The 14,448-nt window shown below is 37.7% G+C and overlaps 1 protein-coding gene across 9 annotated transcripts in view; it reads right to left on the bottom strand.

Moving 5' to 3' along the window:
* SNAP91 (synaptosome associated protein 91) overlaps nt 1-14,448 on the bottom strand; it is a 156,987-nt gene that overhangs the window by 51,255 nt on the left and 91,284 nt on the right. For all 9 annotated transcript variants that reach the window (XM_036871845.1, XM_036871848.1, XM_036871849.1 and 6 more), the window contains 2 exons: nt 12,446-12,555; nt 9,881-10,002 (listed from right to left, as the gene is read on the bottom strand). In XM_036871845.1, coding sequence (XP_036727740.1) covers nt 9,881-10,002; nt 12,446-12,555 — 232 coding nt within the window. The remainder of the gene's footprint in view (nt 1-9,880; nt 10,003-12,445; nt 12,556-14,448) is intronic.

Genomic DNA, 14,448 nt, shown 5'->3' with positions numbered 1-14,448 from the left:
TAAATGTTTAATAAGTTCTAAAAATTACAGTGTGAACAATCTACTGATTTAATTAGTTGAGAGAATTAGAGTTAACACATTCATATAATACTGAAAAAAATTCTGTATAACCCTACAAATTTATAATTAATACTAAATTTTAAATTATAAAAGTTCTATGAAAGTCATTTATATGAATTTTATGACAGAGAAAGCCTGATTTAAGGATTTGGATTTGAAGCATTCTTAAATAAATAGGAAAACATGATACACTGTATAAGATACTGTGGCAATGAAAATTATTAGTAAACTGAAATAATCAAACATTTCTGAAAGATGAAGCTCAGAATGAAAAAACATGAAAACCAGAAGGCCCTTATAAAATCTCTTCAACAAAAATATTTTCCTTTACCAATTGAAATTTAATAAAGTTAAGTGTAGTTGAAAGAAAATTTTTATTAAAAAAATGATAGCCATAGGCTTAGGAGTTGAACATTTCAACAAAGGAGAAGTTTTAAGTATTTAAATGGAAAAGCGCCAATATTTAAATGCTTGTAAATATAGTTAGCAACTTTGTTTCACAAGTAGTTATTTTTGTTTATTTTGTTACCACAAAAACTTGGAAATAAAACCAAGAGATTATAGCAGGTAGTGTTGATGTTATATTGCCAATGTTTACCAAACTCACCCAAGGATTATTTAATTACCTGTGGAAATGTATCTTCATTTGATGCTGCAATTTAACTGTTAATTAAGGACTCTGATTCTGAAATGATATACTGAGTTACAGTTTTTGTCTGCTAGTGATGCTCTGTCTGGGAGAAAAGATAACCTCAAGACATGATTTTTACTGCTCTACTGGACATTAACCAGTTTTGTACTTAACCTAGCCATCTTATTTTAACATTTCCTTTCAAACATCTATAAATACCCAGTTCCTCAAAACGCTCTTTGAGCCAGCTTTATCGTCTTAACCGGTTTCCTCATCAGTCAGTTAATGTCTTTTACCAGTGCTGTTTCTCCCCACCCCCTTCAGGTTTATGGAGGTATAAGTGACATATAAAAACTGTATATATTTAAGATGCACAATGTGATGATTTGATACACATATACATTATGAAAAGATGACCACAATCAAATTAACACATCCATCATCTCACATAGTTACTGTATTTTTGTAGTGCAAATACTTAAGATTCACTCTCTTAGCAAATTTTAAGTATACGATACAGTATTATTAAATATGGTAACCATACTGTATATAAGATCTCCAAAACTTATTCATCTTACAACTGACCCCTTGTACCCTTTGAACGTTTTCCAATTCCATACCCTGCCCTCCGTCACCCACCACCAGCCTCTGGCAACCACCCTTCTACTTTCTGCATCTATGAGTTTAGATTTCACACAGAAGTGAGATCATACACATTTGTCTTTCTGTGTCTGGTTTATTCACTTAGCATAATGTCCTTCATGTTCATCCATACAGTAACAAATAGGAGGACTTCTTTCTTTTTAAAGGACTAAATAATATTCCATTGAATATATACAATGTGTTTTTTTTTATATCCTTTTGTCTGTTGACAGACACTTAGGTTATTTTTATATCTTGGCTATTGTGGATAATGCTGTAATGAACATGGGGGTGCAGATCTCCATCCATCCAGAAGTGAGACTGGTGAATCATGTGACAGTTCTACCTTCAATTTTTTGAGGAACCTCTATATTTTTTCCATGATGGCTGTACTGCCACTATGGAGAACAGTATGGACGTTCCTTAAAAAACTAAAAATACAACTACCATATGACCCAGCAATCCCACTACTGGGCAGGCCCTGAGAAAACCATAATTCAAAAAGATACATGTACCACAATGTTCATTGCAGCACTATTTACAGTAGCCAGGACATGGAAGCAACCTACGTGTCCATCGACAGATGAATGGATAAAGAAGATGTGGTATATACATACAATGGAATATTACTCAGCCATAAAAAGGAATGAAATTGAATTATTTGTAATGAGGTGGATGGACCCAGAGTCTGTCATACAGAGGGAAGTAAGTCAGAAAGAGAAAAATACCATATGCTAAAGCACATATATGGAATCTAAAAAGATGGTACTGATGAACTTAGTGGCAGGGCAGGAATAAAGACACAGACGTAAAGAATGGACTTGAGGACTCGGTGGGGGGAAAGGGAAGTAGGGATGAAGTGAGAGAGTAGCACTGACGTATATACACTACCAAATGTAAAACGGATGGTTAGTGGGAAGCTGCTGTATAGCACAAGGAGATCAGCTCGATGCTTTGTGATGACCTAGAGGGGTGGGGTAGGGAGGGTGGGAGGGAGGCTCAAGAGGGAGGGGATATGGGGATATATGTATACGTATAGCTGATCCACTTTGTTGTATAGCAGAAACTAACACAACATTGTAAAGCAATTACACTCCAATAAAAAAAAATTTTTAAATAAAAATAAATAAAAAATAAACCATAATGGCTGCACCAATTTACATCCCCAGCAACGAATAATGGTTCCCTTTTCTCCACTCCCTCACCAAACGCTTGTTATCTCTTGTCTTTTTCATAACAGTTATCCTAACAAGTGTGGGGTGCTATCTCTGTGGTTTTGATTTGCATTTTCCTAATGATTAATGACAGTGAACACCTTTTCATATACTTGTTGGCCATTTGCATATCTTGCTTGGAAAGTATCTATTTATGTCCTTTACCTATTTTAAAATCAAGTTATTTGGGTTTTTTTTTCTTTTTTTACAAATTTTTTCTCCCATTCCATAGGCTGCACTTTTATTTTGTTGTTTCCTTTGCTGTGTAGAAGTTTTTTAGTTTGAATGTAGTCTTACTTGCTTATTTTTGCTTTTGTTGCCTGTGTTTTTGGTGGCAAATCAAAAAATTCACTGCTAAGATCAATGTCTAGGAGTTTTTTCCCTATGTTTTCTTCTAGGAGTTTTATGGTTTCAGATCTTATATTTAAGTCTTTAATCCATTTGAGTTAATTTTTGTGTATGATGTAAGATAAGGTTCCAATTTCATTCTTTTGCACATAGATATCTAGTTTTCCCAACACCATTTATTAAAGAGACTATCTGTTCCCTGTTGTGTATTCTTGGCACCCTTGTCAAAGGTTAGCTAACTGAATATGCATGGGTTTATTTCTGGGCTCTCTATTCTCTTGTTCTGTTGGTTGAGGTGTCTGTTTTCATGCCAGTACCATCTCATTTTGGTTACTATAGCTTTGAAATATAGGTTGATTTCAGGAAGTTTGATGCCTCCAGCCTTATTTTTCTTTCTCAAGATTTCTTTGGCTATTTGGTGTCTTTTGTGGTCTGTATGAAGACAAAATATTTTTCTATTAATGGGAAAATGCCATTACAATTTTTCTAGGGATTGCAATGAATCTGTAGATCACTTTGGGTAATATGGACATTTTAACAATATTAATTCTTCTAATCCATGAACACAGGATATCTTTCCATTTATATGTATCTTCTATTTCTTTCATCAATGTCTTATAGTTTTCAGTGTACAGGTTTTTCACCTCCTTGGTTAAATTTATTCCTAGGTATTTTATTCTTTTTGATGCTGCTGTAAATGGGATTGTTTTCTTCATTTCTTTTTCAGAGAGTTTGTTGTTAGTGTATAGAAATGCAGTTGATTTTTGTACATAAATTGTGTATCTCAAACTTTACTGAATTTGTTTATTAGTTCTAACAGTTTTTTGGTGGACTCTTTTGGTTTCTACTTATAAGATTATGTCATCTGCAGAGACAATTTTATTTCCTCTTTTCCTATTTGGATGCATTTTATTTCTTTTTCTTGACTAACTGCTCTGGTTTAGACTTCCAGTACTATGTTGAGTAGAAGTGGAGAGAGTAGGCATCCTTGTCTTGTTCCTAATCTTAGAGGAAAAGGTTACGGCTTTTCACCATTAAGTATCATGTTAGCTGTGGACTTGTCGTATATGCCCTTTATTATGTTGAAATACATTCCTTCTTTACCTAATTTGTTGAGCGTTTTAATCATGAAAGGTTGTTAAATTTTGTTAAGTGCTTTTTCTGCATCTATTGAGATAATCATATGATTTTTATCCTTTATTCTGTAATGTGGTGTGTATCACTTGCATATGTTGAACCATCCTTGCATCCCAGGGATAAATCCCACTTGATCATGGTGTATGACCCTTTTAATATGCTGCTGAATTCAGTTTTCTAATATTTTGTGAAGGATTCTTGCAGCTATGTGCTTGTAGTATCTGTATATGGCTTTGGAATGAGGGTAAAACTAGCTTCAAAAAATAAGTTTGGAAGTATTCCCTCCTTTTAAATTTTTTGGGAAGAGTTTGAGTAGGACTGACATTAATTCCTGTTTAAACGTTTGGTAAAATTCACCCATGAAGCTATATGGTCATGGGTTTTTCTTTGTTGGGAGGTTTTTGATTACCGCTTCAATTTCCTTATTTCATATGGGTCTGTTCAGATTTTCTATTTCTTCATGATTCTGTCTTGGTCAGTTGTATCTTTCTAGGAATTTATCCATTTCTTTTAGGTTATCCAATTATGGCATAAGTTGCTCACAGTAGTCTATTATGATTCTTTGTATTTTTATGGTATCAGCTATAATGTTTCTTCTTTCATTTATAATTTTATTTTTAAGTTGTTGCTCTTTTTTTCTTGGTTAGTCTAGCTGTAAGAAATTGTTTATCTTTTCAGAAAACCAACCCTTAGTTTTGTTGATCTTATCTATTGTCTTTTTAGTCTCTATTTCATTTATTTCTGCTCTAATCTTTATTACTTCTTCCCTTCTGCTATCTTTTGGCTAAGTGTGCTCTTTATCTAGTTCTGTGAGATGTAAAGCTAGATTGTTTATTTGAGATCTTTCTTTTTTTTAATGGAGGCATTTAGTGCTATAAATATCCCTCTTAGAACTGCTTTTGCAGAATCATGCAAGTTTTGATATGTTGTGTTTCCATTTTCCTTTGTCTCAAGATTCTTTTTAATTTCTTTTTGATTTCTTCTTTGACTCATTGGTTGGCTATGTTATTTAACTTCCACATATTTGTGAATTTTCAAAATTTCCTTCTGTTACTGATTTCTAGTTTCATACCACTGAAGGTCAGAAATGATACTTGATATGACTTCAGTCTTCTTTAATTTGTTAAGAAATTTTTAGTGTCCCAGCATATGATCTACCCTGGAGAATGTTCTGTGTGCACCTGAGGAGAATGTATATTCTGCTGTGTTGGATGAAATTTTCTGTTTATGCCTATTAGGTCCATTTGGGGTAAACTGTTATTCAAGTTTGCTATTTTCTTACTGATTTTCTGTCTGGATGATCTATCTATTGTTGAAATTGGCATATTGAAGCCCCCCACTATTACTGTATGGTTGTCTATTTCTCCCCTCAGTTCTGTTAATATTTGCTTTATATATTTAGGTATTTTGATGTTTATATCCTCTTGATGAATTGATTTTATCATTATATAGTGATTTTCTTTGTTTCTTGTGATAGATTTTGACTGAAAATCTTTTCCCATCCCTTCACCTTGCCTATGCATGTCCTTAAAGTTAAAAGGAGTCTCTTGTAGGCACTAGCTTGTTGGATCTTGTTTTTTGTTTGTTTGTTTGTTTTTTAATACCCACTGAACTACTCTATTATTTGATAGCAGAATTTAATCAATTTAAATTTACAGTATTTATAGGTAAGGACTTACTATTGTCATTTTGTTTACTGTTTTCTGACCATTCTGTAGTTCCTTTGTTCTTTTCTTCCTCTCTTGCTCTCTTCCTTTGTGACTTGATGATTTTCCTCAGTGGTATGCTTTGATTCCTTTCTCTTTATTTTTAGTAGCTAGTAGAGGTTTTTTTCTTTGTGTTTACCATGGGGCTTACATAAAACATCTTATAGTTTTAACAGTCTATTTTAAGCTGGTAACAACTTAACTTCAATCACATACAAAAAGTATGGACACTTTTACCTTTCTCTACTTTCCACATATTATCCACTCTATATCTTTTTATACTGTGTATGTAGTAGCAAATTACTGTAGCTTTAGTTATTTTAAATTCTCTTGTCTTTTAACTTTCATACCAGGGTTAAAACTGATTTACCTACCACATTTACAGTATTAGAGCGTTCTGAATTTGACTACAAATTTACCTTTACCAGTGAGTTTTTTTTTTTTTTTAAAGATCTTATGTGGCCAATTTACTAGTTTTTTTTTTTAAATTAATTAATTAATTTTTGGCTGTGTTGGGTCTTCGTTTCTGTGAGGGCTTTCTCTAGTTGCGGCAAGCGGGGGCCACTCTTCATCGCGGTGCGCGGGCCTCTCACCGTCGCAGCCTCTCCCGTTGCGGAGCACAGGCTCCAGTCGCGCAGGCTCAGTAGTTGTGGCTCACGGCCCTAGTTGCTCCGTGGCATGTGGGATCTTCCCAGACCAGGGTTCGAACCCATGTCCCCTGCATTGGCAGGCAGATTCTCAACCACTGCGCCACCAGGGAAGCCCTACCAGTGAGTTTGATACAGTTGACCCTTGAACAGCAAAGGGGTTACGGGAGCCAACCTCCCATGCAGTCAAAAATCCACCTATACATTTACAGTTGGTCCTCCATATCCACAGTTCTGCAGATTCAACCAACCATGTATTGTTTAGTTGTGTATTACATATTTAGTGGAAAAAAAATCTGTGTATAAGTGGACTCTCACAGTTCAAACTCATGTTGTTCAAGGGTTGTGCTTTCATACATTTTCTCATTGTTATTTAGCATCCTTTTGTTTTATCTTAAAGAAATCCCTTTAGCGTTTCCTGTAAGACAGGTCTAGTGGTGATGAATTCTCTCAGATTTTGCTTGTCAGGTAATGTCTTTTTCTCGCCTTCACTTCTGAAGAACAACTTTGCCAGGTATAGTATTCTTGGTTGGCAGTTTTTTTCTTTCAGGACTTTGAATATATCATGCTACTTACTCCTGGCCTGCAAGGTTTCTGCTGAGAAATATGCTGATAGCTTTATCAGGGTTCCCTTGTATATGAGGAGGTGCTTTTCTCTTGTTGCTTTCAAAAGTTTCTCTTTGTCTTTGACTTCTGACAATCTGATTATATACTGTGTCTCAGGTAATATTCTTTGGATTGAGCTTGCTTGGAGACTTTTGAACTTCATGAATTTAAATGTCCATATCCCTCCCATGATTTATGAAGTTTTTAGCCATTATCTCTTTTTTTTTTTTTTTTTTAAAGAAATTCACGTTCTTTTATTTATTTATTTATGACTGTGTTGGGTCTTCGTTTCTGTGCGAGGGCTTTCTCTAGTTGCGGCAAGTGGGGACCACTCTTCATCGCGGTGCGCGGGCCTCTCACCATCGCGGCCTCTCTTATTGCGGAGCACAAGCTCCAGACGCGCAGGCTCAGTAATTGTGGCTCACGGGCCCAGTTGCTCCGCGGCATGTGGGATCTTCCCAGACCAGGGCTCGAACCCGTGTCCCCTGCATTGGCAGGCAGATTCTCAACCACTGCGCCACCAGGGAAGCCCAGCCATTATCTCTTTAAATAAGCTTTCTTCTCTTTCTCACTTTCTTCTCTTTCTGGGACTCCCATGATGCATATATTCATTCATTTTATGGTATCCCATAGGTCCTGTATGCATCACTTTTTTTCCCTTTTGTTCCTTTAATTGGCTATTTTCTAACGCTCTATCTTTGAGTTTGTTGATTCTTTACTCTGTCTGATCAAGTAAGCTCTCTACTGAGTTTTTCTTTTCAGTTCAGTCATTGTATTCTGTTTCGTTCAGAATTTCTGTTTTGTTCCCTTTTATGGTTTCTATTTTCTTATTTTGTTCATGTATAGTTTTCTTGACTTAATTTTGTTGCCTATTTGTGTTCTCTTGTATTTCACTGAGTTTCTTTAAGATAATTATTTTGAATTCGTTACCAGGCTATGTATAGATCTCCATTTCTTTAGGATAAGTTACTAGAGATTTATTAGTCTCCTTTGGCAGTGTCATGTTTGTTTGCCTGATTCTTTGTATTCTGTGTAGCCCTGTGTTGGGGTCTGTGCATCTGAAGGAGCAAACACCTCTTCCTGTTTTTAAACACTGGTTTTGGCAGGTAAAGGCCTTCTCCTGTCAGGTCCCTGGGCTGATGATACTGCCTCTGGGATTGCAGTTGAGTGGGGTTGGGGCTGGGTCATGTGGCTGCTTCTGGGTCTGCTGTAGTGCCCATGTTGGTGGGCCTGTTACCAGGGGCTTGGGTGGGTGTAGTTCCTGCCTCCTGGTTCCTGAGTGGACAGGACTGCCTTCACGACCTTGGTTAGTATGGCTGGAGCTGGGACAAGGGTCCACTTAAGGATGTGCAGTTGGGTTCAGAGATGGTGGGCTTGTTACCAGGTATGTGTCTGGGTGTAGCTCCTGCTGGGTCTCTGGCTACACCAGACTAGCCCTGGACTGCAGCTAAGTGGGGCTAAATGAAGTGAAAAGGTTGCTTTAAGGTCCACAGTTGGGACCAAGATCTATAGGCCTGCGCATAGGGGCATGGATGAGTGTGTCTCCCACAAGGTCCCTGGGTGGCTAGGACTGCTCCCTGAGTGAGGCTGGGAGGGGCTGGAGCCTAGTCACAAGGCTGCTTCAGGATCTGAGGTTGGATTAAGGTCCCTGGGCCTGCCTCTGGGGGCACAGACAGATGTGTCTCCTGCTGGATCCCTGGGCAGGCAGGACTACTCCTGGACCATGACTGAGAGAGGCTGGAGCTGGGCCACAGGCAGTTTCAGGGTCCACAGTTGAGACCAAGGACAGGAGGCCTGTTACCCAAGGCATGGGTGTGTACACTCCTCCCTGGTCTCTTGGCAGATGTTACTGGTGGCAGGATCATGGCCAAACAGGACTGTAGTGAGTCCACAGGGGCATGGCAGTGTTTCCAGGTCTGTTGCCAGGACCAGCGTTGGCGAGCCTCCCACCTGGGAGTAGGCTGGCCTTCTCAAATCAACTGTTCTTGGTCTTGGGCTCCACTTGGGCTTTGCAACCTTTTACCTGGATCCCAAAGCTCCCACAAAGGCACTTTTATCTGTGGGTGGCTGCCAAAGTATTGTTCCTATGGGGAGATACGATGGGACACCTCCTGTGTCAGTCCCTCTGTGTTGTTTCCCTCTGTGTTGTTCCTACGAGCCATTTTCAAACTTAAACAATTTTTTATTTTGATAGTTTGATGTAGTCGAGTAAGTTATTTAACACCAACTCTGTGAAGCTTAGAGAATTAAGCAGTAATTAACTTAATTTTTATATTGGTATTAAATATGCTTAATTAAAAACATATAAAAGCTTAATTTTTTCCCCAAGATCCATGAATAAAATGGAAATCAAGCATTTAGGTGTGATTCTTCTTAATTAGTTTAGTATGGATATTTTCTGGCACCAACAAGAATCTATCCCAGATTTCAACTGCACGAAGTCAAATACAATGTGAATAAAACCAGTGAAGGTCTAAAGGAATCCATGAAGGAGACCATATCTGAACAAACCAAATTCGAAATGCTGCCCCTGAGTAATCTCATAAGTTCATGGGAACACCCAATCTTCTAAGGCCTGCATCTCTAGGGAGCAATTACTAAAAATAATCAGAATTTGAGAACAGCGAAGAAAAAATACTCCCATTGTCCCAGCTTTTAAACTAAAGAACTATATGATTACTCGAATATTTTAACTGTATTATGGGTACTTTTTCTGTCTTTGTCTCGCTCTCTCAATATATAGTTCAATCAATCAATCAATGCCATTCTGAACATTTTCTCCCCGAGTTTCTAGCACCATTTTGGATAATCAGAAGGTAAGTATAACAATTACAGCCTGAATAAAAAGAACTAAATAGAAAAATGGCATTGTTGTCTGGTTTCACTCACCCCCCCACGCAGTGGCGCCTCCTGAAGATGGTGGTGGTGGTGCTGGTGTCGCGGCTACTGCCGCCCCTGCGGAGGAGAAGTCTGGCTGCAGGTCCAGGAGATCACTAGATGGTTTAGAAGCGCTGAAAGGAAAATATGGTTTTAAAATCAGGTTCTGAAATTTTAAAATGTAAAGATGCTTTTTAAATAAAGACTTATGCAGAAAACATCACAGATTTTGGCTAGTTTAAATCCAGTAAGAGAATAATATTTTGTAAAGTACAGCAGTAAAGCATATGTTCCTCTATACCGAGAGTTGGCAAACAACTTTTGTAAAGGGCCAGATACTAAAAATTTTAGGTTTGCGAGCCAGACAGTCTCTATCGCTATTCGACTCTGCCAGTGCAGAGTGAAATAAGACATAGGCAGTACGTAAGCAAATGAACATGCCTTTGTTCCAATAAAAATTTATTTACAGAAGAAGACAGTGGGCTAGATTTGATCTATGGGCCATCGTCTGCCAACTCTTGCAAAGTTAAATTATACTTCAAGCAATGGGTCACTCAGCAAATCACAGAGCAGAAATTAAAAGGGAAAATCTAAATGCCTCAAAATAAGGGGGAATTTTAAACATGTTATGTCCACTGGGTAGCATCTGAAATGCTGGTTATGAGGGCTGTGACAGAAGGAAACGTACTCCAAATATTAAAGGTAAGAGAATTATTGGTAATTTTTTTCCTTTTCTCTATTTTCTAAAGTTTTTTTTGTATGTTTTTTTTGTAGTATGGTAAATAATTCTTAACTTGAAAAGAATAATTTATTTATAAACCAAAGAATACTAAAATGAATAATCACTATTGTACCTTTTTTCTAAGTTAAACTACAACACATCAAGTTTGCCTATAAGAGACCTCACCTAAAAATAATTCCATATTTTTCACTCTTATTCAATTGGGGCTGTGCTTTTCAAAGCTCCTCCATCTATAGAAGTTCCAAGGAGGAGCCTAGAGCGTTGCTATTCAAAGTGTGGTTTCCAAACTAGCAGCATCCTGGGACCTTGTTAGAAATGCAAAATCCCAGGCTTAACCCGTATCTACTACATCAGAGTCTTCATTTTACTACAACCCCAGGGGTTTCACTGTACAGTCAGGTTTAAGGAGCACTGGCTTAAAGGCTGCCAGACCAGGTACTAAGCCATCAGGGTCCCAGGTTCCCCACCCCTCCTCATAAATAGCCATTCCATCTTTATCTTTTTTATGTATTAGATTTCCGAGCAATATTTTTTTGAAAAAAGGATTCTGCTGCTTAAAACAAAAAGTTTCAAGACCCCAGAAACTTGCCTAGTTTTGATGTCTATTTCATAAATACGACTGGTCTAAGAGCCAGAATAGGGAAACATTTATCATTAAGACCGGAATCAAAGCTTTTATAAGAAGCAATTTATCTTAGTATAGAGGCAGAAAGGACTTGGCTTTACCAAGCCTGTGACTATAAAAGCAGAATTAAGCAAGTAGAGGGTAACGTGCATAGTTAACATGCGTACATTATAGGGCTTTATTGCTCAGTTCAAAATTCAAGTCTCCAAATACAGGGCATTCATAATCAGAGTCACAGATACTACAAGATGGGACTAGAATGCTCTCAAGGCTAAAGAACCAAACAAAGAGTTGACCTAAAATTATTATCTGAGGAAGCCTCTCTGAGTTGAGGCTTCATTTCAGGTGGCCCAGAGATTTTACAGTCATCCCCCCCTTTCTCACTACTGTTCTGACCTTTAGGCACTATGAAAGCAATAAGGGGCCTTCCCTGGTGGTGCAGTAGACAAGACTCCGCGCTCCCGATACAGGGGGCCCGGATTTGATCCCTGGTCAGGGAACTAGATCCCATATGTATGCCACAACTAAGAGTTCGCATGCCACAACTAAGGAGCCCTGGAGCTGCAATTAAGCATCCCTGGAGCTGCAACTAAGGAGCCCACGAGCCACAACTAAGGAGCCCACCTGCCACAACTAAGGAGCCCATGAGCCACAACTAAGGAGCCTGCCTGCCACAGCTAAGACCTGGTGCAACCAAATAAATAAATACATTTTTTAAAAAAGAAATAGGCTCATCCTGACTGTTTCTTCCTACCACCAGAGTTTGAGTTCTTCATATGCACCAGTAATTGGCCTGCAACTACAAGCATTTCATTTCACTTTACTTCCTTTCATCTCATTTCTTACCACTTTAAGACACCCTTTAAATTTCACACAAGAAGAAACTAATTTCAGAAAACATTGTCCATATCATCCATTTCAGAAGAACCTGAAGTGTGTGCATCTTTCTTCCACTTCCTTTCCCAAATGTGTGAGCAACAAGGTGATTTCCACAGCTTAGGTCTTCCTTACACTTTGAGAGGTACAAGCCTAAGTAACTGTATGAAGTATAGAAGAACTTAGTCTATGTACCTGAAAATAACCCAAAATATCACACATTTACTAGGACTACATTTCATTTTGTGAAGTCATTTGGGTTTGGTACACAAAAATAAAATGAAAACCTGATCATAAAATTAATAAACGGTTCGCTGCATTCTCATGAACTAACCTGACTGGTACAGCCGCAGATGCAGTTGCAAACAAATCAACTGGAGGGGATGTGTCAATAGTTTTAGCTGGTGTAGAATTAGGCGACGTAACAGTTGTGGCTGGAGAAGACTGAAAGGGAAGATGCAAAGCACACTCTGGTCAAGTTTTAATCTACAGGACACAAGGCAAGAGGACCTCCAATTTTCAGACGCATGCCATTCCCAGCAATTTTTTGGTTGCTCCTCGTGGGAGAAAAAACTCAAGAAAATTTGAAATTGAGAATTGTAATAAATAATCAATACTGGACAAAACATGTTTCAAATTTTAAAAGTTATATGTAATTTATATAAAATTATGAAAAAAAATATTTGGCCTAACGTTGCAATGACTTCTATGCATGTATTTACAATCAAAGCCAAACAATAAATTAGGAGCTTGGGATTAACAGATATACACTACTATATATAAAATAAACAACAAGGTCCTACTGTATAGCACAGGGAACTTTATTCAGTAACTTGTAATAACTTATAATGTAAACAATCTGAAAAGAATACACACACACACACACACACACATATATACATATATATGAGGGGTGAATCACTTTGCTGAACATCAGAAACTATCACAACATTGTAAATCAACTACACTTCAATAAAAAAATAAAATAAAATCAAAGCCAAACATATTTTCTAAACATTAAATTAGGGGGAAAGATCTTGCTAGCTGCCAAAAATGGGGAAAAAAAATTAACTGTAATGACTGCTGTGAAACCAAGGCCATTATTTTCTTTTCTGCATCCTAAACAGATTTCATGTAGTCTTCTCAGATGCCTTTAAAATCTAGAAATGTAACTTGCAAAATAGTTCACAGATGGCAGAGAGCAATTCCCAAACAAGATTCAAGTCACTGACAGCTTGAGAATAGCCCATCACTAATATGAAACAGATAAAACTAAAAAAGTGAAATAAAACCTAACATTTATTGTCCTGGGCTGGTTTAAGAAGAGGACTTAATAGTCAGCTAATATATCAAAAGAAATGTTTGTTTAGTAACTATCCTAACTCTATTTGGTATATTTAATTTGCTTGTATTCACAAGAGAAAGATTAACAGCAATCTCAAACCAGTCCACCAATACTTAGTTCTATAAGTGGAAACGAGACCTAACAGCAAGCAAGATGCACGAAGACCAAGGTCAAGCAAGGGCCATCAGACGCTGCTGTAACAGGAATCTAATTTCAAGTAGACCAAACTTAGAAGAAGTTTGAAAAAGAATGGTTTAAGAAAAAGGACTGAGGAGATAAGAAATGTATAGGAGTTTCCAGACTTAAATAGTACCTGTTTAATAGCTGTTTGTCCAAGAATATAACTAATCAAGAAGTCAAAATCCAAAGATACACAAGTGCCAAGTGCTCAGCACTTCAAGAAAGGCAAACCCATGAGCAGTATGGACGCTGTTGCTCAGAAAGGGTGAACTCAAGCTTTGCTCTTCACCAAAAATTTAAAATTTCCAAATGGAATGTGAAAGATTATCAAGGGGATAGAAAGGACTAACATTAATTTGCATGTCATCCATTGTGGACACTGACGACTCTGAAATAAATTAGTGGGGTTTTTTTTTTAAACCAATATACGTGGGCATCCCTGGTGGCGCAGTGGTTAAGAATCCACCTGCCAATGCAGGGGACATGGGTTCAAGCCCTGGTCCAGGAAGACCCCACATGCCACGGAGCAACTAGGCTGGTTCGCCACAACTACTGAGCCTGCGCTCTAGAGCCCACGAGCCACAACTACTGAGCCCACGTGCCACAACTACTGAAGCCCACGCGCCACAACTACCGAAGCCCACGTGCCTAGAGCCCGTGCTCAGCAACAAGAGAAGCCACTGCAATGAGAAGCCCGCTCACCTCAAAGAAGAGTAGTCCCTGCTTGCCGTAACTAGAGAAAGCCCACGCACAGCAATGAAGACCCAACACAGCCAAAAATAAAATAAATAATAAAATAAATTTATAAAAAT

This window comes from Balaenoptera musculus, chromosome 12 (genome assembly GCF_009873245.2).
Source record: "Balaenoptera musculus isolate JJ_BM4_2016_0621 chromosome 12, mBalMus1.pri.v3, whole genome shotgun sequence".
Lineage (NCBI taxonomy): Eukaryota > Metazoa > Chordata > Mammalia > Artiodactyla > Balaenopteridae > Balaenoptera > Balaenoptera musculus.
The sequence above is the reverse complement of the archived record's forward strand: the minus strand, read 5'-3'. Positions and strand labels throughout refer to the sequence as shown.